At 43.7% G+C, this 23146-nt stretch overlaps 2 protein-coding genes across 8 annotated transcripts in view; one reads left to right on the plus strand and one right to left on the minus strand.

Moving 5' to 3' along the window:
- The window catches only part of USP16 (ubiquitin specific peptidase 16), a 25659-nt gene extending 23769 nt beyond the window's left edge, over positions 1-1890 (minus strand). For 2 of the 5 annotated variants that reach the window (XM_019958556.2, XM_019958374.2), the window contains exon 1: positions 1756-1890. The gene's annotated coding sequence lies outside the window, so the exon portion shown is untranslated. Of the gene's footprint in view, positions 1-773; positions 964-1143; positions 1163-1354; positions 1552-1755 lie in introns of those variants that run through there. The other 3 variants (XM_019958313.2, XM_019958449.2, XM_070785966.1) reach the window with 3 other exon arrangements.
- Positions 1788-18190, plus strand: RWDD2B (RWD domain containing 2B). 3 transcript variants are annotated; one of them, XM_070786014.1, is made up of 7 exons: positions 4829-5760; positions 9626-9796; positions 10198-10251; positions 14153-14379; positions 14473-14540; positions 14657-15019; positions 16932-18190. In XM_070786014.1, exons 4-7 carry the CDS (start codon positions 14173-14175, stop codon positions 17164-17166), a joined length of 873 nt encoding a protein of 290 aa, XP_070642115.1. In that variant the 5' UTR covers positions 4829-5760; positions 9626-9796; positions 10198-10251; positions 14153-14172; the 3' UTR covers positions 17167-18190. The 3 variants fall into 3 exon arrangements, with proteins under 3 accessions (XP_070642106.1, XP_070642115.1, XP_019814699.1); XM_070786005.1 differs by lacking the exons at positions 4829-5760; positions 10198-10251 and adding an exon at positions 1788-1891; XM_019959140.2 differs by lacking the exon at positions 10198-10251 and having other exon boundaries at positions 5040-5760.
- The last annotated feature ends 4956 nt before the right edge of the window (positions 18191-23146 follow it).

Raw genomic sequence — 23146 nt, forward strand, 5'->3', positions numbered from 1 at the left:
GCTGCATTCTAGTACAGACATTATCTTCCAATGATGCCATTTTCATCAAATCACTCTCCTGATTCAAAGTACTTGACAGTTTTTCAACCCACTCTCCTGTGCCGTGCACTCGTGGTCCCTTATAAATTTTCCTCAACACCCTGGTAACCCTGACTCTCATTATGTCTCAGAAAAGAGCCACTAATCTTTAGTCATACAGTGCTTCGGATTTTCAAAGCCTTTACATAAATATTATCTCATTTGATTTTCACAAAAGCCTTTAAATGGAGCATTGTGCTAAAGAAGTAAACTCAAAACGATGAAAGATCACAGGGTGGCAGAAATGGAACTTAAATCATAGATCTTTTGGTTCCAAAGCAGAATCCTACGGACTCTTCTGTACCCTCCACTCCAAAACACCTTGCCTTCCACCTCTAAGCCTTTGCTCTCTAGCTGGGAGTTCGCTCCATCTATCCAAATCTTCCCAATTCCTCCAAGATGTTCATTTCAATGGAGCCTTAGGCAACCAGTTGACTTTAAATAAACCACTCAACTCTGCTTTCCCAGCGTTCAGTGTGTGCTATTCATCTTGTACCCTGATCAGATACCTAAGTGAGATGCTTCTTAAATCTTTTCCCTGGACATATGTCATTTCTCTACCTGGAATCTAAAGTTCTAAGAGCAAGAAAGTGTTTTAGGCCTTACTTCTGAATCACCTACAGCATTTAGATAGTGTTAACATATAGCAGATCCAGAAATACTTCTTGCATTTAAACAGAAAAAGAGAATAGTACCTGTGGCATTAAGGATGATTATAAGGTGCAAAGGTAGGTATACAAGAATGAAGCACACAAATTCCGGTGAGAAAGAAAAAGGTAAAGAATGAAGAAATCTGCAGCAGTGAAGACAGCACTAGCAAATCTGGTTTTGGACCTGCTAGTCGCTCAGACGCCAAAGGAAAACTTGAAAGACGAACTGTAATTGCTGCAGGCAGAGGACAGTAGAGGGACTGCTTCAATGATGTGGGGAAAAAAAGAGCTCCCAATAAATTTCTGACAACTATAAAGGGCATCTAATGAGTTGTGAAAACAGTACTGCATCATCATCTATAAAACATCCACAAATCTCCTCAATTTTTCAGGCGAGTCTTCAGATGAGCGTTACCTTCTGGGCCAAATTACTCTTTGCAGGGCTCCACGCAAAACATAAATCATAGCTGGTCTTGCCGGCTCTCCTACTAACCCAGTTCCCTTCCCTCTCCGCCCTTCAAGTATTTCCCACGCCTGCCTGGGATCCATTAAACATCATGAGTTTGGAAAACTTCTGTCAGCGGGGCTAAAACAGGGCTTTCAAGTTTCGCGAAGAGTTGTCCTACCCTGGGAGCACTGAATCGTATAGACGACAGCTCCTGCCTGTCCTAATAACCAACAAGCGGACGCGGTGGCAAACTCAGCGCCAACTCGTAAGAAGAGTCCCCGGCCGCGCGAAGTCCGCCAGACCTCCCCTTCCCTTCCAACTGCTCCGCACCCACGGGGGGAACCCCGGGGTCCACTGGGTCGAGGAGGGCGCCAGCACCGACAACTCATTGGTCAGCTCCTGGAACTGACAGGACGTGAGGCCAATGAGAACGCGGTACTGGGCCGAGGCCAGGTAACGTGCTTAAAGACAGAGGGGCCTTCGAGGAGAGAACGAGGTCGGGGCAGGAAAATTAGGGCTCCCGGGCGCGCAGGAAGTCATGCGAGTGGTGACTGCGAAGGCAGTGGGAGCGGAACTCACCCACGGCGACAGCGCCCATTGCTGCATCCCCTAATGGGCCCTCGGGCCGGGCAGCCTGCTCCGTCTTCCTCCCCGGTGACGAATTGAGAGCGACGGAGCAGAAGCCAGCGTGACCCCTGGAAAGCAACAACTTCCGGTACGCGGCATTATGGGAAGCGGCTGTGCCCCTGGGGCCCGGCGGTACTGACGCTAGTTAATCGGCGCCTGCGCGGGACTCGCGCCGGAAGTGTGAACGCGGTGGCTTGTGACTGACTTGGCTGTCAATGATTTTTGTTTTTTTTCCCCCGCTTCCGGTAATTAGGTGCATGTGCGCTCAGTCTTGTGGACTCTTCGCGACTCCGTGGACTGCAGTTCACCAGGTTCCTTTCGTCCATGGAATTTTCCAGGCAAGAATACCGAAGTGGTTGCCATTTCCTACTCAAGGGATCTTCCCAATCAAGGGATCAAACCCGTGTCTGTCTCTTGTGTCTCCGGCATTGGCTGGAGGGTTCTTTACCACTGGCCCCACTGTGGTCATTGAGTTATTTAAATAGTTCTAAAGTATGGGTCGGAGAAGGCAATGGCACCCCACTCCAGTACTCTTGTCTGGAAAATCCCATGGACCGAGGAGCCTGGTAGGCTGCAGTCCATGGGGTCGCTAGGAGTCGGACACGACTGAGCGACTTCACTTTCACTTTTCACTTTGATGCATTTGAGAAGGAAATGGCAACCCACTCCAGTGTTCTTGCCTGGAGAATCCCAGGGACGGGGGCGCCTGATGGGCTGCCGTCTGTGGGGTCGCACAGAGTCGGACACGACTGAAGCGACTTAGCAGCAGTAGCAGCAAAGTATGGGTACCTGGGCGTGGTCAGACATTTGTAGTCTCCTAGATGATTACCTTACTTAAACACGTCACATTTGAAGGGGGACGTTTAAATCTTACTCATTTTCTCGAATTCTGACCAGCCGACTTCTAAAGTTAAGTATATAGTCTTGAACTAACCTTGCTGACAAGGTAAAATTTACAAATATTTACTGTTTATGCGTTAGAAATAGGTTAAGTGCCAAGCCCTCTGTAAAGTGAAATAAACATAGGCTTTCGTCGCCTTGGAGTTTAGTCCTATGCAGAAGACACAATAATCGCTAGGGGAAAAGATGCAGGTCCCAATAGAAAAGCAGGCAAAGGATATAAACAAGTAATTCACAATAAAAACATGATACAAATAAATAGTCATCGTTATTAGTAATCTGATAAAAGTAGGTTAAGAAAGTGGCACCCTAACCTATCGAATTGGCCAGAGTAATGATGGTTAAATTTGGGGGGTAAATGGCTCTCCTGCTCTATACTGCTTACATAATTTTTTAAGTTTTCATCATTTAGCACAAAGGCCTTGTTTTTTTTCCCTCTTTTCTAAAATGGCCTTAGGGCCATTGTACCACACCTAGAATGCCATTCACTTTTGATCTTTTAATTCTGTTCACACTTTAAAAGTCACTTTAACATAAAGAAATTGGCTGAAAAACATAGGTAACATGGCTACCTTATCACTCACATCACCTTATTTTACTTCTCTACCCAGCATTTATCACCATCCGGTATTTTTATTTCATAGTTACCTATGTATTTACCCCCTACCCCACCTCCCTGACCTTATGTGTGTGTGTTACTCAGTCTTGACTGACTCTTTGCGACCCCATGGACTGTAGCCCGCCAGCCTCCTCTGTCTGTGGAATTTCCAGGCAAGAATACTGGAGTAGGGTGCCATTTCCTTCTCCTCTGCCCCCATAAATACCCAGAAACAAGCAGACCTAAGCTCTTTGAAATGGGGGCACCTTTGTCTTGTTCTATATCTCGTGGCTATATCTTTAGAACCTAGAAGTGTTTGGAACATAATGCTTAATACTTACTGAAGAAATTCAGTCATGAGAAATGCTGGTATTTGACTATTCACAGCAGCCTTACTCATAATAGCCAAAAAACTGCAAACGGCCCATGTCTCCATCAAAAGAGGAATGGAAGAACTGAGGTATAGCCACTGAGTGGATACAACTAAGGAATAAAAAGAAATTACTGATTCACACAAGAACATGGATACATACAACGAAGCCTTACACAAAAGTACCTACTGGATAATTCCATCTCTATTAAGTTCTGCGGCTGCTGCTAAGTCACTTTAGTCGTGTCCAACTCCAAGCGACCCCGTTGGACTGCAGCGCACGAGGCTTTTTCCAGGCAAGAGTACTGAAGTGGGGTGCCATTGTCTTCTCCGTATTAAGTTCTAGAACAGGCAAAACTAATTATGGTGTGGGGGGGTGGGGGAGACTAACAGTTGCCTGTTGGGTTCCTTGCGGACTGACTGGGAAGGAACCTGAAAGAATTTTCTGGGGTGCTGTAATGTTCTACATCTTAATAGGATTTGAGTTACCAAGGTGTGTGAATTTTTCAAAACTCAGCAAATATACATTTAAGATATACATTTCCTTTTTACTTAAAAAAACCTACATAGTTGAAATCCTAATGTTATGCATGCTTAAGTACTTAGAAGTAGACTAATGTCTGCAGTTTACTTTGAAATGCATTAAAAGAGATGGGATGGATGAATTAGATCTATGACAAAGCTAGTTAGGCATTGTTGAGGTCAGTTTCTTAACCTTAGCACTACCAGCATTTTAGACCAGCAAATTTTTTGTAGGGGGTATACCCTGGTGCACCCTGGTAAGTTGAGCAGTATCCCTGGATTCTACCCATTAGGTGGCCAAAGCACACACGCTTCCAGTTGTTACAACTCAAAACGTCTTCAGACATTCCAAAAATCCTTTGGGGAGCAAAATCAACTTCCTCCTTCTCCTTTCTTTGTGAATTGCTTCACTGTGAAATTCTCTCAACTTTGCTGTAATGCTTGAAATGTTCCATAAAAGTTGGAGAAAGATTATTTATTGACACTGAAAAATGCTCACAAAACACCATGTAGAAGATGCAGCTATGAAGACCTTTAAACACATTTTTGTAACAAGAAAAAAAAAAAATTTAGCAATGATAGTACCTAATATCAATACCAGCTTGTGCTGTACTGGGCTTAGTCGCTGTCGTGTCCGACTCTGCGACCTTATGGACTGTAGCCCGCCAACCATCTCTGTCTGTGTGGTCTCTCCAGGCAAGAATACTGGAGCTAGTTGCCAAGCCCTCCTCCAGGGGATCTTCCCATCCCAGGGATCAAACTCAGGTCTCCAGTATTGCAGGCAAATTCTTTGCCGTTTGAGCCACCAGGGAAGACCCAATATCAGGCGATAAATCTTATTTATGAGATTTCTACAATGAATGTGTAACATAGAGGAAAAGGTACATTGCGTATATTTAGTTGGTTAAGAAAAACATCTTTTAATTACTCTCGTCTTGGGGAGTCAGCTTAAAACTGTCCTTGATTCGCGGAGATAAATTTCTGTGTTGGCACAGGGTCCTTTCTAGAGTCGCCACGGCCACCATCCACGCTCACCTGTCCCTACTGCCTAGCTACTCAGCGTCGTTCAGGGGCCAGCAGGACCGCTACTACCTGGGAAGATCTTAGGAATGCAAGACGTGGGACTCCAAGGCTACCTTGCGAATCCCATCTGCGTTATACCAAGATCCCCGAAGGACTCCGCCGCAAGTTCGAATTTGAGGAGCGTTACTTCAATGGACCATATCCTGACCCAGGAAACTTGCCGGCCATGCTTCTCACTAACAGTGGCAGCAGCTGGGAAACGCGAATAAAGAACAAAAACTATCCGGCTGACAGAAACGAAGCCAGGCCCAGGGATCCCGGTTTTCTCAGCTCCGACTTCCGGGACGCGCGGGCTTGAGAACGCGCATGCGGCCGTCCGGGAGGGAGGTGTCTCACTCTCCTCAGGCGGCCGGACCAAGGCTGTTTGTCGGATTCCGGTTCGCTAGCCCTGGGATCCTTGAGGGTGTCTCCGAATAAGAATCGAGACGTTTGTGCAGCCAGGAAACTCGGGGTTACAGCACTGGTTACAGGTCCATGGCTCGAGGTGAGTCTTCTGTCCACCGGTGGCACCTGCGGACCGGGAGTTCCTAGGCTGCGGCGGCCCAGTCCGTCGCTGGGTAACTCGGCGACTTGGTGGCCCCGACTTCCCATCAACTTCTCACCGCTCATTGGTTAGAACTAGCTCCGCGTTTCCTGGCCCCGCCCACCCTGGTCTCCTCTCCACCGAGCCCCACCGCCCCCAACCCCGAGTAACCCCCATTCCCATCCCGCCCCCCTCCCCGCTCCTCCCCCCCCCCCCACGCCAAACACAAACACACCACACACATCCTGAACATGGTCTGTCGTTAGGGTGGGGGCCAGGGGAAACTTTCTAAGTAAGTTAATAGTCAAAATAAAAAGAAAAAAAAAAAAACTGCAAGGGAAAAAGGAAGCTCGTGTCATTCTACGTTCTTACAGTGATATTCACTAAAACCTTGAGTCAGAAAATCCTGTTCAAGGTGTTTCTGGGACTGAAACCTCGTCTACGAAAATAACTGGACAAATCACTTATTTGTGACATCACTCCGGTAGCTGTCCACCCATGCGTCGCTGAGACCCAGACCTCTAAACTCAATGAGGCCTGTTCCCGAATTAACTCACTCCCTCACTGACTAAACAAACGTGCTTTTAGAGAAATGCTCAGTAGTCCCTAAATTACATCTTCAGCCAGATCTCTTATAAACACCGTAGTTGTTCATCTAGCTGCCTGCTGGACGTCTGTACTTACTAGGTGACTTGATAGACATTTCATTACCTAGTCTGTCTAAGACCAAGCCTCAGATTTACACCATCTTCCCCATCCAAGTAAATGGTAGGTCCATTCTTCCAGTTTTCTCTAAGCCTCGGAGTTATTCTTACATATCACATATAATTCATCAATGATCCTGTTGGGTCTACTCTTAATACATGTCTACAACACGAACAGTTGCTCACCACTTCCACCATACCCTAATCCAAGCCACCATCATCTCTCCTATCATTGTAGTGCCTACCTGCTAACTCTGCTTCCATCCTTCTTCCCAGCAGTGAGTGTGGGCCTTTAATAAGTCAGACCCCTTCAATGGCCTTCCATATCAGTCAGGATAAAACCCCAAATCCTGGGACTTCCTTGGTGATCAAATGCTGCAAGATCCCCAGTGCTGCAATTAAGACCTGGCACAGCCGAATAAATAATAGATATATATTTTTAAAAAATCCTAAACCCTAGCCATTCCCTGAGTTCCAACATGACTGCCCCTGATTTCCTCTCTAACGTTTTGTCCTAAAACCCTGCCCCTGGCTCACTGCTCCAGCCACCTCATGTAGCATCATCCTGCTTCCTGGACTATGGACATGCTGTTCCTTTTGCCTGGAAGACTTTTTGCTCATTTCAACACATGGCTTTCTCCTTCAGTGCCTTCAGGTCTCGTTCCCCCACAGTCACCTTAGCAAAAAGGCTGTCCCTGGCCAGCCTGTGTGTAATTGAACCACTCCCAGCAACTTGCACCTTCTCTTATTTATCTTCTTCATAACAGTTATTCACTGGACATATATGTGGGGTGCGGGGGAGCGATGTATGTGGTGCTTCCCCAGTGCCTCAGTGCTAAAGGATCAACCTGCAGTGCAGGAGCTGCAGGAGACATGTTTTCCATCCCTGGGTCAGGAAGATCCCCAGGAAGAGAGCATGGCAATGTGTGTGTGTGTGTTCTGTTATCATAGTCTGCTCCCACTAGGTTAAATCTCTGACAGCAGAGATTTTTTTGTTGTTGTTACTTTATTTATTTATTTATTTATTTTCTGGCCCGCGGGCCGCGCGCAGCCCTCCTCGGGCAGCCGGGGGCGGGGGATGGGGGGGGGGGGGGGCCGGCCGGCCGGAGCCCAAGGCCACCCTAGCCCCCCGTGGGTTCTGGGCCGGGCGGCAGGCTCCTGTTGTTGTTACTTTAGTCCATCATCGCAGTCTTAGTGCTTGACATACAATAGGTGCTCAAGAAATATTTGTTGATTGAATATAAAAATAGCAAGCTCTTTATGGCACTTACTCTGTTGCCAGGCATCATTTTAAGTACTTCCCACACATCCTCACTTAATAACTTACAGCAGCCCTGTCATTCCCATTCTGGAGATGGGAAGAGTAAGGCACAGAAAATTAAGCCACCTGCCTCAGGTCACACAGTTGGTAAGTGGCAGAGCCAGGAGTTGCATCTTGGCAGTCTGGCAACAGAGTATACTTAATCACTGTGATAAATCAAAAGTAAATTTACCTCCTCTAATAACCATCTAACGAGTTGTTTCCTAGTTCCCCAACTCCAACAGGACTAGAAAAGATAAGGAATTCTAATAATCCAGGGATTTTAAATATTTCTGAAGATATATATATATATTCTGAAGATATATGTGTGTGTGTATTCCCTGGAGAAGGGAATGGCAACCCACTCCACTATTCTTGCATGGAAAATTCCATGGACAAAGGAGCCTGGTGGGCCACAGTCCATGGGGTCACAAAGAGTCAGACATGACTGAGCGACTAAGTGCACACAGACACACACACACACACACACCTACATATATATCTTTTGGCCTTACCACATGGTACGAGCAGAGAAAGCAATGGCACCCCACTCCAGTACTCTTGCCTGGAAAATCCCATGGACAGAGGAGCCTGGTGGGCTGCAGTCCATGGGGTCACGAAGAGTCAGACACGATTGAACGACTTCACTTTCACTTTTCACTTTCATGCATTTGAGAAGGAAATGGCAACCCACTACAGTGTTCTTGCCTGGAGAATCCCAGGGACAGCAGAGCTGGGTGGGCTGCCGTCCATGGGGTTGCACAGAGTTGGACACAACAGAAGCGACTTAGCAGCAGCAGCAGCACGGTACTAGGGGATCTTAGTTCCCTGACCAGGGATCACACGTACACCCCCTGCAGTGGAAACACAGAGTCTTAACCACTAGACCACCAGGGGAGGTCCCAAGGTATGGCCAGATTTAAAGGAACTCTGACTTTCTCTAGGCTGAAAGCTCTACTGAAGCTAAAGAAGTGAAGGGCTGCTTGCAGGAGTTTGGTCATAGGTCATTGTCAGAATCCCACCAAAGCAGGGAAAGAATAATGAAGAAATACCTTGGCCTCTTTCTCCTCTCATCCTCCCACTTCCACCCAGAGCATTGGCCAACCACAAGAAATGCAGAAGACTTGGGTGCTATAGGCTGTGGAGATTAGCTGTCCAGAGTCCAGGGAAGGGTAAAGAAGGACCAAGGATGGGTTTAGAGGACAAACAGTAGCATAAGGGAAAATATTCCAAATGATGACTCCCTGAATTATACCTGGGCAGTTGGACTTGGGAAGAAGGGACAGGTTCAGGTTCTTGCTGTTTTTCTTGTGCTTTCTTGCCCTGCACACCTTTCTTCCCTTACCACATTATGCCTCCTCCTCCCTTGTCTAAGTCTTGCTGCTGCTACTGCTAAGTCACTTCAGTCATGTCCAACTCTGTGCGACCCCATGGACGGCAGCCCACTAGGCTCCCCCGTCCCTGGGATTCTCCAGGCAAGAACACTGGAGTGGGTTGCCATTTCTTTCTCCAATGCATGAAAGTGAAAAGTGAAAGTGAAGTCACTCAGTCGTGTCTGACTCTTAGCAACCTCATGGACTGCAGCCTACCAGGCTCCTCTACCCATGGGATTTTCCAGGCAAGAGTACTGGAGTGGGGTGCCATTGCCTTCTCCATGTCTAAGTCTTACCCTTCCTTTAAGACTCAACTCAAATCGTGCCACTTTCCTCAAATCTTTTTTTGATGACCCATTTTATTGATCATGTCCTCATTTTAATCCTTGTGATAATACTGGTCACTGAACACTTGGCCTTTTTACCTTCACTGTTCTATATTTTATTAGATATAAGTCCTGATCTTCAAACTAAATAGTTCCAGGAAGGAAGGAAGGATGAAGCTCTACAGATAATAGCTGCCCAATCAACCTTTACCAAAGATGAAAAGGAAGTCCATGAAGATACCACCAACTGAAATAATGGTGTTTGATTCCCCAGAGTAAATTCTTGTTGAGAAGGTAAGCCGTGTTTCCTCTGCATCAGTGGGTTTCAGGTTGCCATTCAGAAGCATAACTCTTATTCCTTTCTAGTGAATTTAGAGGTACTACATGCTAATCATGAACTTCAAGCAGGAGACGTGCTCAAGAGCTGCAACATCAATGTCAATATCCATTTTTTAAAGTTATTTCATAATATTCTACTGTTTGGATGTACAGGGTGTACAGGCATATCTCATTTTATTGCACTTTACAGATAGTGTGTTTTTTTGTTCTTTACAAATTGAAGGTTTGTTGCAACTCTTGAGCACGTCTCCTGGTGGTATTTTTCCCACAGCATCTGCTCCCTTTATGTCTCGCTCTCACATTTTGGTAATTCTCACAATATTTAAAACTTTTCATTATTACTATATTGGTTATAGTGATCTGTGACCAGTGATCTTTGATGTCATTATTACAAAAAGATTATCATTAAGGTACGTACATTGTTTTTTTTTTTAGACATAATTCTATTGCATACGTAATAGAATACAGTGTAGTATAAACATGACTTTTATATGCACTGAGAAATCAAAATATTTGTCATTTACTTTATTGTGATACTCACTTTATTATCGTGTTCTAGAATTAAACCTGCAGTATCTCCAAGGTATGCCTATGTATTTACTTAACTACTGTACTGTTGCTGAATAATTAAGCCACTTCTGAAATTTTTTCTTATTATTGTGACCATCCTTAGAAACACATTTTTATGTGTTGGTTTTTCTTTAGGTCAGCTTCATAAGACTGGCATTTTTAGATCAGCATTCCTTATAACAACATTTCCTCCTTTTTCTTTTTTTTTTAATGCCAACTTGATAAATTAAAAATATTGTGTTAGAGGGACTTCCACTTTTAAGGATATTTTTCCTAGTCTTCCCCAAAAGAATCGTTTTATATATATATATATATATATAACACAAAAATATTTTGAAAGGTGGAGAGAGGGTGGCAGATCAGCGAAGGACCTCAGGACCCAAGAAAGGACATGATGATCACTCCTTTGGATATTTTTTTTTTGCCTCAAATATCCCAGACTTGACACGGAAGAAGCAGCAACCCACTATAGTCTGCTGGTGTCATATTTTACCAGTGTCAGTAAAATACAGAAATCTTGTCACTTTTAATTCAATGATATAATAATCTTAAATTTTTCTTCTACATACATTTAGAACAACAGTCTTATAATCTGTGATTCAGCCATCAGATATGTAGTGCCAATATTAATAAACCCTGAAAGAGGGTCTAAAGTCTAGACTCTAGAGTTTCAACAAATTCATGTTTTCTATGGCATACACAGAGCAGCTTTCCAAAGTAGCTGGTGTTGACAGTTTGGAGCCCTTCTGAAGTTCTGCAGTTCCCTTCCCCACCCAACCAAGCAGTTAATAAAGGGAAGAAAGCTGAAATCTAAGTTAGCTGTGATTCATTCACCCCTTTTCCATCTTCCTGTATTTTGTTGACAGCTTTTATCTGTCATTTCCTGTCCCTTTATATTTAAGAATCTATTCCTTTACTCTAATTTTAATGGAGGGAAAAGAGAGAAAGAGAAACAAATACATGTGCTTAGCCTCCATGTTTTATTAGATGGCCCTGCACTTTCTTGCGGAGAAGAAAATGGCAAGCCACTCCAGTGTTCTTGCCTGGAGAATCCCAGGGACGGGGGAGCCTGGTGGGCTGCCGTCTATGGGGTCACACGGAGTCGGACACGACTGAAGTGACTTAAGCGCAGCGGCAGCACTTTCTTGCAAATGAAAATCAAGTTATTAAATTCTAAAAAATGTTTTAAAATCCTATTTCGGTTAGCATCTTGTAATCTTTATAACCTTGGAGGGGGGAAGAATCTTTTCCAACAAAGATTCAAAGTCCAGAAGCTGTAAAAGGAAAGGCTGGTGAGTCTGCCTCCTTAAAAATAAAAACTAATGAATGGCTCACACAGATATAGAACACCATATAAAGACTTTATGCCAAGAATTTTTTTTAAAGCAGGGGACTGTGAAAATTTTAAACTTCCATGTAGCAACTTTCTGGAAGGCAACTTGACAATATTCTAAATATTGTCTAAAACTTTTAAATGCCTAAAACTTTTAAAATGCTGTACCAATCAGCCACCTCTGCAAACTTATTCTTGTGTATATATTATTCACAGCTCACCAAACTGTGTGTGTTTGTGTGGGTGTGTGTATACATAAAATTCCATTACAGAAGTGTTCGTAATAGCAAAACTGTGGGAAAAAACCCAGTGGCCATCAGTAGATAAGGAATGCAATAAATTATGACATATCTATCTGATTCACTATGATAGTCAACCACCAGAAAGAATGAGATAGATCAATCTATGTGCTGACAGTGAATAGATCTCCAAAATATATTTGGTGGGGAGAGAGTTAGGAAGTAAGGACAAAAGATTAGTAAATATCACCCCTTGTAGATACATTTTAATTATATATTTCATTGTCTACCTTTATTTACACATTATACCACCATGTGTGTTCCATATATGTATATGTGTAATGCCTAAAATGTTTCTGAAACGCCAAAATCTCTGCCTTGGATAGGGGACTTAGCTAGGGGAAGCAGTCACCAGCAGCAAACTGTGTCTTCACTTTTTAACCTTTCTCCATCATTTGAATTTTATAATCTTGTAATTTTTTTGCTGTTGTTGACATGTGTTACTTGAGCTGTGGGATAATTAGCCTTTATTTTCTGTTTTTCACATTCTTCTATTTTTAAAAAACTAATGAATATTAAGAGAAAAAAATGACCACACATCTAACTTTCTTCCTTATTCTTTTAATTCTGAGTTTCCAAGGTAACCAATCAGAGCCTCTCTCCTGGTTATATCATGGATATGACTTTTGACTACACAATTAGTTTCAGTTCAGTTCAGTTCAGTCACTCAGTCGTGTCTGACTCTTTGTGACCCCATGAATCGCAGCACGCCAGGCCTCCCTGTCCATCACCAACTCCCGGAGTTCACTCAGATTCACGTCCATCGAGTCAGTGATGCCATCCAGCCATCTCATCCTCTGTCGTCCCCTTCTCCTCTTGCCCCCAATCCCTCCCAGCATCAGAGTCTTTTCCAATGAGTCAACTCCTCGCATGAGGTGGCCAAAGTACTGGAGTTTCAGCTTTAGCATCATTCCTTCCAAAGAAATCCCAGGGCTGATCTCCTTCAGAATGGACTGGTTGGATCTCCTTGCAGTCCAAGGGACTCGCAAGAGTCCTCTCCAACACCACAGTTCAAAAGCATCAATTCTTCAGCGCTCAGCCTTCTTCACAGTCCAACTCTCACATCCATACATGACCACTGGAAAAACCATAGCCTTGACTAGACAGACTAGACCAAAGTAATGTCTCTGCTTTTCAATATGCTACCTAGGTTGGTCATAACTTTCCTTCCAAGGAGTAAGCGTCTTTTAATTTCATGGCTGCAGTCACCATCTGCAGTGATTTTGGAGCCCCAAAAAAATAAAGTCTGACACTGGTTTCCACTATTTCCCCATCTATTTGCCATGAAGTGATGGGACCGGATACCATGATCTTCGTTTTCTGAATGTTGAGCTTTAAGCCAACTTTTTCACTCTCCACTTTCACTTTCATCAAGAGGCTTTTTAGTTCCTCTTCGCTTTCTGCCATAAGGGTGGTATCATCTGCATATCTGAGGTTATTGATATTTCTCCCGGCAATCTTGATTCCAGCTTGTGCTTCTTCCAGCCCAGCGTTTCTCATGATGTACTCTGCATAGAAGTTAAATAAGCAGGGTGACAATATACAGCCTTGACGTACTCCTTTTCCTATTTGGAACCAGTCTGTTGTTCCATGTTTACTTCCATGTAATTGCTCGTTGTGGTATCTCAAGACGCCACATCAACTATCTACATACAGAGAAATTTGGTGCCTGGGTTTCTTTGGAGTTTTATCACTGTCATTGGGTTGTCCTATAGTTTGGATCCTTGGAGGTGGTTCAGTCACTCAGTCACATCCAACTTTTTGCCACCTCATGGACTGTAGCCCACCAGGCTCCTCTCTCCATGGGATTTCCCAGGCAAGAATACTGGAGTAGATTGCTATTCCTTTCTCCAGGGGATCTTCCTGACCCAAGGATCAAATCTGGGTCTCCCACATTGCAGGCAGATTCTTCACCCACTGAGCTACCAGGGAAACCCCTTTTGATCCTTAGTATATTACATCTGAAAGTAACACAGAAGGTATTCTGATTAAATGTCATATTTTATTAAGAAATCAGATTTTCAGTAAGTACCCATATTCAGTATGTACCGATGTTGAGTTCTCCCAAGACTGTATTTATAAATGTCTCTTTTATCCTTACCTTCTTAGAAACTTACAGGTACCCCGAAATGACTGAGATTGAACAGGCAGAGGCCCAACTCTCTGAGTTAGACCTGCTGGCCAGTATGTTCCCTGGTGAGAACGAGCTCATCGTGAATGATCAGCTGGCTTTAGCAGAACTGAAAGAATGCATTGAAAAGAGGACCATGGAAGGACGATCTTCAAAAGTTTACTTTACAATCAGTATGAACCTGGACGTATCTGAGGAAGCAATGGTAATTCAGTGTTACTTTTGGAAGCACTGAAATATGTCTCAACTTAAAACAGCACTTAGGGCAATTTTTCTCTCTCTCTGTTTTTTTAATCAGGTGATGTTTTCTCTGGCCTGTATTCTTCCTTTTAAATACCCTGCAGTTCTGCCTGAAATTACTGTCAGGTACGTTACAGAGCCTGGCCAACTTTAGAGGAAAAACTAATCTGAGAACAAAAGCACTTCTCAAGTTTGTTCTGAGAAAATTGATTTAATGTTTAATCCCATATCTTTTCCATCAGGTCAGAATTATTAAGTAGATCCGAGCAGGCTCGGCTGAATACGGATCTGACCGCATACCTACAAAAGAACTGTCTCGGAGATGTCTGTATCCTGAATGCCACAGAGTGGGTTCGAGAACATGCCTCTGGCTACATCAGCAAAGACGTCACCCCATCCCCTGCTCCAGGAAGTATAGTCCAGCCAGGCGACCACGTTCTCACAAGGCTCTGGATCTACAGCCATCACATCTACAACAAATACAAAAGAAAGAGTATTCTCGAGTGGGCAAAGGAGCTTTCCCTGTCTGGGTTTAGCATGCCTGGGAAACCTGGTGTTGTTTGTGTGGAAGGCCCACAGAGTGCCTGTGAAGAATTCTGGTCAAGGTTGGCTATCACAGCCTTTTTTGTTGTTGTTGCGCTGGGTCTTCGTTACTATGTGCGGGCTTTCTCTCCTCTTACAGCGAGTGGGCACTCCTCTCGAGTTGCAGTCTGCTGTCTTGTAGCAGAGCCCAGGCTTTAGACACACGGGCTCAGGAGTTGTGACTTGCTGGCTCTAGGGCGCCAGGCAGGGGCTTCAGGAGTTGTGGTTTGCAGGCCCTAAAGCATGCAGGCTTCTGGAGTTGTGCCTCATGGGCTTAGTGGCTTCACAGTACGTGGAATCTCACTGGACCAGCAATCAAACCCATGTCTCCTGCACTGGCAGGTGGATTCTTCTCCACTGTATCACCAGAGAAGTCCAAGGTTTTCACAACTTCTGTATGCCTTGTCAGTTATTACAGTATGCAACATGATACTCAGTTCAGTTTAGTTCAGTCGCTCAGTCATGTCTGACTCTTTGTGACCCATGGACTGCAGCATGCCAGGCGTCTCTGTCCATCACCAACTCCTGGAGTCTACTCAAACTCACGTTTATAGAGTTGGTGATGCCATTCAGCCCTCTCATCCTCTGTCGTCCCCTTCTCCTCCTTCCTTCAATCTTTCCCAGCATCAGGGTCTTTTTTCAATGAGTCAGTTCTTTGCATCTGTTGGCCAAAGTATTGGAGCTTCAGCTTCAGCATCCATCCTTCCAATGAACACCCAGGACTGATCTCCTTTAGAATGGACTGGTTGGATCTCCTTGCAGTCCAAGGAACTCTCAAGAGTCTTCTCCAACACTGCAGTTCAAAAGCATCAATTTTTCAGCACTCAGCTTTCTTTATAGTCCAACTCTCACATCCATACATGACTACTAGAAAAACCATAGCTTTGACTAGATAGACCTTTGTTGGCAAAGTAACATCTCTGCTTTTTAATATGCTATCTAGGTTGGTCATAGCTTTCCTTCCAAAGAGTAAGTGTCTCTTAATTTCATGGCTGCAGTCACCATCTGCAGTGATTTTGGAGCCCAGGAAAAAAATCTGTCACTGTGTCATGTATCACATGATACTAGAGATGTGGAAATCTGTGTGTCCCTGAAGTCATAACAGGATTTAGTCTAAAACAGCACTCACATTTGGTCAGCGTACTCCCTTCACCTGACACATGGCACAGAGAAGATGTTCTGTAGGTAGACATTAAATCCCGCCCCTGCCCACAACACTGTCTACTGTCCCCTCCATTTCTATGGATCTGATTCTTCTCTCATCTTAGCGATGCTGTAACTTGTGTGTACCCTGTGGAACAAGATTTCTAATCTTATTTCTCTGAAAGTGAGAAATGAAAAGTATTGGTAGCTCAGTCATGTCCGACTCTTAGCAACCCCATGGGCTGTAGCCTGCCAGGCTTCTGCGTCCATGGAATTCTCCAGGCAAGAATACTGGAGTGGGTTGCCATTCCCTTCTCCAGGGGATCTTCCTGACCCAGGAACTGAATCCGGGTCTCCTGCATTGCAGCAAAATCTTTACTGTCTGAGCCACCAGGGAACCTTATTTCTCTACTGATACCCTAAATGACAAGCCCCTTCAAGAGGTTGAGATTCAGGAATTCATACATTTGTAAAATGCTGATACTAGGCAGTGATAATAGCAGTAAATGAGTTTGGGGATGGGATATGGAGGAAATGGCAACCCACTCCTGTATTCTTGCCTGGAAAAGCCCTTGGACAGAGGAGCCTGGCGGGCTTACAGTCCATAGCATTGCAAAACAGACATGACTGATCACACATTACTGGAATCATATTAGATTAAAATAAAATCCATGTGAGATGAAAGGACATTTCTTTACTTCTAGGAAAAGGCATTGATAAATGTATTTTATAACTTCTACTTTCAGGGCTTTACACATCTTCAAAATTTCTACTCTGAAAATTTCTTTTCAGGCTCAGAAAATTAAACTGGAAGAGAATTTTAATTCGCCATCGAGAAGACATTCCTTTTGATGGTACAAGTGAGGACATGGAGAGACAAAGAAAATTTTCAGTTTTTGAAGAAAAAGTATTCAGTGTCAATGGAGCCAGAGGAAACCACATGGACTTTGGTCAGCTGTATCAGTTTTTGAATGCCAGCGAATGTGGGAATGTTTTCCAGATGTTGTTTGGTGTGGAAGGACAGTGAGCAGGGGAGTGGCTGAAAGCGTTTTGCCACTGTTGGTCTTTTGATTTTCCCTCTCTTTTGCTTGAAAGATTAATTTGACTTTAGTCCCACTCTAGAATGTTAGGGAGGAAAAAAAGGAAAAGCAATGTAGCAGAAACGCATCTGTTAAAAAAATATGTCATGATTAGAACTGAGTTTTAAGTTATAATCTTAAACTTGTTGATAGACATTTCTTGACTTAAAAGCTACCTATTTTGAAAGAGAAGTTAATTATATTTAATTATAACATTGGTGGTCCCACTTGCCACCATTCCCAACCCCTTTCCCCTGTATCTGTTTCCACTGAAGACCCTGGAAAAGCTATAAATGCTCACTGTCTCAGACTCTCTTCCAGCGAGGGTGGCTGGGGGACACAGCTTTGACCATGGAACCTCTGGGAAAACTTTTGCTTCCCTGATTAAAGTGATAGATACAACTAGGGCACCTCTTCCCTCTCTTCTGTCACAAGCACCAAAATGATCACTGGAGCTGCAATAGTCCTTTCAGCCATGAAGGAAGGAGGGGTGAAGAGAGCCACAGAGACGCCAATCCTCAAGCAGTTGAACCACTGATCCAACACTAGCACCTGCCTATCTCTACACAGTTTATTAGGAAATAAAACCAGTTTTATTTGTATTTCTGTGCCTGTTACTAGCAGCTGAAAGTGAGTTTGCCAGTTAGATTTTTTTCAGAGCATTAGTTTTGCATGTACCCCAGCCATTTGGTACAAAGACAGGGGGGATTTTTCTTAAACAGAGTTTGCAGTTCATCTCTATTTCTGTATGCTCACGCTCTGCCCCTGCTCCTTGGCTTACCTCACAGAAGGCTTTTAAGACTTTTTAATAGGTCTCAAGTGTGCATGGAATTGGTAATTTAGAGCATTTGTTTTTGGCAAATTGGATTTTGACATTTTTTTCATTCTGCAAGTGGCTTTCTGTAAATCTGCTTTCAGCAAATTGACCCACTCCAATAAACACACAACCTGGTTTTCGAGACCCTGCATAAACCAGTTTCAAAAGTGATGATTAAATATTTACTAGTTGCTAGCACTCAGGTTGATCCTTGAAGAGTCAGACTCGGATAGAGGAACGGGTTGGGGTGGGGGGCACAATACATTGTTTATCTTAGTAAAACAGTCGGAGGCAACTTATGTGGCCATCACTAAGCCAATCAATAAGTACATTATGCTACATATTACCCAATGCTAGGTAGAAAACAAAAGGGATAAAGTACAACTATGAGGAAACGTGGATAGATCTTGGATATACACACAGGGAAGAATCCAAATGTATGCATGGATGTAAGTCTTAGGTGCCGTCTCAGGTTCCCTCCCTGCTGCCCACCTCCCCGCTGCCCTGTCAGCAGCCCTGGAAATGCCAGGCCCTCCTCCGCTGCCACCACATAGCCGGATGGGCCAGCTGTACCTTAGTTTCTGACTTCGCCAGCCACCTCCCGATTTGGATGCAGTACCCCACCAAGCGTGATACTGACATGGCAACAGACCACCAAGGGGGCCTGGTGACGCCCATGTTACTTTCAGCAGGGCCAAACTGCTAAAACTTCTTTAATCTTTGTATATTATTTTAATGAAAAACACATTGTATATAAATCTATATATATATATATAATATATATACATATATGTATATAAATCTATATATAAATCTATAGATCTCAAGTGTAATATAAAAACATAGACTACAATAATGTAGCTTTATAAGCTTTCTTCACAGACAACTGTCAAATTTAGACACTGAACTATTAACACAGTGGCCAAGAGAAGTACAGAGTTTTCAACCTCATAAGTAAGAAATTTTCTCTGAAAATGAATTGAAGTATTAGTCATCAATAAAGAAAACAGCAAGTTAGATAGTCTGCCTACATTATATTATGTAAAAGACACAGTAAAAACTTAAGAAACTAGAGTTAAATGTAATAGGCAATATAGCTTTTTTAGACTTTTACCAATGATTACAGGCTTCCCTGGTGGCTCAGTGGTAAAGAACCTGCCTGCCAATGCCAAGACAGAGGTGTGATCCCTGGGTTGGAAGGATTCCCTGGAGAAAGAGATGGCAACCCACTCCAGTGTTCTTGCCTGGGAAGTCTCATGGACAGAGGAGCCTGGCAGGATACAGTCCATGGGGTCACAAGAGTCAGACATGACTTAGTGACTAATCAACCAAACCAATGTACTATGTATAAACATCCTTAAACGCAATGGCACCCCACTCCAGTACTCTTGCCTGGAAAATCCCATGGACAGAGGGGCCTGGTGGGCTGCAGTCCATGGGGTCGCTAGGAGTTGGACACGACTGAGCGACTTCACTTTCACTTTTCACTTTGATGCATTGGAGAAGTAAATGGCAACCCACTCCAGTGTTCTTGCCTGGAGAATCCCAGGGACGGGGGAGCCTGGTGGGCTGCCGTCTCTGGGGTCGCACAGAGTTGGACACGACTGAAGCGACTTAGCAGTAGCAGCAGCAAACGTAAAATTATTCAGTATGATTGCATGATGTTTATTCCATAATGAGAGTTTGTCAATGTATTAATCTGAAAAATATCTTGAACTGAAATCATCTATAAATAATAAATCTTTAAAACAAAGTCTTAGTCTCAAGTTCTGTTTAACATAATGGATAGACTCTATAGAAAGCAACAGTGTTGGCAGGAAACATTGGCTACAGAGTGCATTAAAAAAAAAACTGTTATCTTCTGTCCAACAGAACTGATGATTACTTTTGGCACCTATATAAAACTAACAAGCACAGATTTCTTTTTTAAAGAAAGTGTATATCAGGGAAGCCCAACAATGTATCATTTGTGAAATTCCACTAAAGCTACCAGGCAGCCAAGAGTTAATAGAACATAAGAAGAACTGATGCAATGCCAAAGAATGCTCAAACTACCGCACAATTGCACTCGTCTCACACACCAGTAAAGTAATGCTCAAAATTCTCCAAGCCAGGCCTCAGCAATATGTGAACTGTGAACTTGCAGATGTTCAAGCTGATTTTAGAAAAGGCAGAGGAACCAGAGATCAAATTGCCAACATCCGCTGGATCATAAAAAAGCAAGAATTCCAGAAAAACATCTATTTCTGCTTTATTGACTATGCCAAAGCCTTTGTGTGAATCAAAACTGTGGAAAATTCTGAAAGAGATGGGAATATCAGAACACCTGACCTGCCTCTTGAGAAATCTGTATGCAGATCAGGAAGCAACAGTTAGAACTGGACATGGAACAACAGAATGGTTCCAATTAGGAAAAGGAGTATGTCAAGGCTGTATATTGTCACCCTGCTTATTTGACTTCTGTGCAGAGTACATCATGAGAAACGCTGGGCTGGAAGAAGCACAAGCTGGAATCAAGATTGCTGGGAGAAACATCAGTAACCTCAGATATGCAGATGACACCACCCTTATGGTAGAAAGTGAAGAAGAACTAAAGAGCCTCTTGATGAAAGTGAAAGAGGAGAGTGAGAAAGTTGGCTTAAAATTCAACATGCAGAAACCTAAGATCATGGCATCCAGTCCTGTCACTTCATGGCAAATAGATGGGGAAACAGTGGAAACAGTGTCAGACTTTATTTTTCTGGGCTCTAAAATCACTGCAGATGGTGACTCCAGCCATGAAATTAAAAGACGCTTACTCCTTGGAAGGAAAGTTATGACCAACCTAGGCAGCATATTAAAAAGCAGAGACATTACTTTGCCAACAAAGGTCCATCTAGTCAAGGCTATGGTTTTTCCAGTGGTCATGTATGGATGTGAGAGTTGGACTATAAAGAAAGTTGAGTGCCAAAGAATTGATGCTTTTGAACTGTGGTGTTGGAGAAGACTCTTAAGAGTCCTTTGGACTGCAAGGAAATCCAACCAGTCCATCCTAAAGAAGATCAGTCCCAAATATTCAGTCGAAGGACTGATGCTGAAGCTGAAATTCCAATACTTTGGCCACCTGATGGGAAGAGCTGACTCATTTGAAAAGACCGTGATGCTGGGAAAGATTGAAGGTGGGAGAAGGGAACAACAGAGAATGAGATGGTTGGCTGGCATCAACACTCAATGGACATGAGTCGGACACAACTGAGGGACTGAACTGAACTGAAGGACAGGTACATTACTTGCCAGTCCTCTGTTCCCCCAAACAATAATTACAACTACTTTAAAAAAGAAAGTGAAGTCGCTTAGTCGTGTCCAACTTGTTGCAACCCCATGGACTGTAGCCTTTCAGGCTCCTCCGTCCATGGGATTTTCCAGGCAAGAATACTGGAGTGGGTTGCCAGTTCCTTCTCCAGGTGATCTTCCCGACCCAGGGATTGAACCCGGCTCTACCCGCTTTATAGGCAAACGTTTTACCGCCTGAGCCACCAGGGAAGATCCAAGCCCACAAAAATTTTGCAAAGGAGCACCAGGCGCCTTCCCCTTTAGCACCATCCGACAATCTGACCCCACCGCGTCGTAGAAGGGATGTACGCCTTCAAGTCCTCTGCCTCTGCCATCTCTACGAAATGTCAAAGGCAGACATCTGCTCTTTGGAGGAGCAGAACCCGGGGAGGGAAGACTCGGGCTCAGCGGCGTAAAGCAGGTGACTGGCTACCTATGGACACCAGGGTCCCGAGATGCTCCCAAGTGAACCTGGACGAGTTCACGCGCTTCGCTCACACGCTCGCAGCGTTCAGTCACCGGACCTCGGCATGTGCAGCTGGGAGGCCCCTACGGTGACTTCATGCATGCGCCCCGGAAGCACGCTCCCTCTTAGGGGCAAAGGCGTATTGAGGCTGTCTGGCAGGGGGCGCTGGTTTCTGATCTGTCGGCAGGGTGCTGACCCTGGCTCCTGTCCTGCCTGTGGGCTCGTCCTTCAGGCGGGCATCCTCCAACCCTGCCAGCGGCTTCTCTGGTGTTGTGATGCGCTTTGTTTTCTTTTTAATATTTATCTTTCGGGAGGGGAAAAAAAGGCATCGATCCACATTCTCTTGGGATTGCCCAGGTGTTGCTAACAGCTGGAATAATTGGAGGCATGATGCTCCAGGGACCTGAATGGTGTCTTCGAGGACCAGGGTGTCCCTGGATCTTAATCAAGGAATTACTGAAATGGAGGCTTAATTATTTTTTTAATATTAAAAATATTTTTATTTCGTTTTAAACTAATACTCTATTGTTTGAAATAAATCAAAGTCGTTTCAGAGAAATTTAAATGACCCGAGTGCTCAACAATATGTCTTGCTATATTTTGAAGTTAGAATTAATGATTCTTTAAATAACACGAAATTTAACCCAAACTAAAATATGATAGAAAAAAGTAATTTATTTAGAAAAAAAATTCTTGTTTATTGACCTAAACTTCGTTTTATAGTTCTTTCTTAAAAATTTATCAAAATATAATTGATTTACAATGTGTTAACTTCTCTATTACAATAAAGTGATACAATTATACAAATATATACTTTCTTAGAAAAAGTAAATTTTGATAGACCATCACTTTTGTTCTTAAAATATTTTCAGACTATCTATTTTCAAATAGTCCCTGAAGAATCATTTGCTTTGGATGATTAAATATACAAGTTTTGCTCATGCAATATGGAGACTTAATTTTTTTCCCCTGGGGTGTTTGGCATTTTGAGTTTTGTAAACTTGTTTTCTTTTCTCCCCACACCCCCAAAATATATGCAATAAATCTGTGCAGTACCTTTTTACTGGAAATGTGACCATTGTATAAAATGTACAAATAACTGGATATAAAACTCACCCAAACCTCGTGCCCTGCTGCTGCTGCTCAGTTGCTTCAGTCGTGTCCGACTCTGTGCGACCCCAGAGAAGGCAGCCCACCAGGCTCCCCCATCCCTGGGATTCTCCAGGCAAGAACACTGGAGTGGGTTGCCGTTTCCTTCTCCAATTCATGAAAGTGAAAAGTGAAAGTGAAGTCGCTCAGTCGTGCCCGACTCTTCGAGTCCCCATGGACTGCA

The sequence above is a fragment of the Bos indicus genome, chromosome 1 (assembly GCF_029378745.1).
Source record: "Bos indicus isolate NIAB-ARS_2022 breed Sahiwal x Tharparkar chromosome 1, NIAB-ARS_B.indTharparkar_mat_pri_1.0, whole genome shotgun sequence".
NCBI lineage: Eukaryota > Metazoa > Chordata > Mammalia > Artiodactyla > Bovidae > Bos > Bos indicus.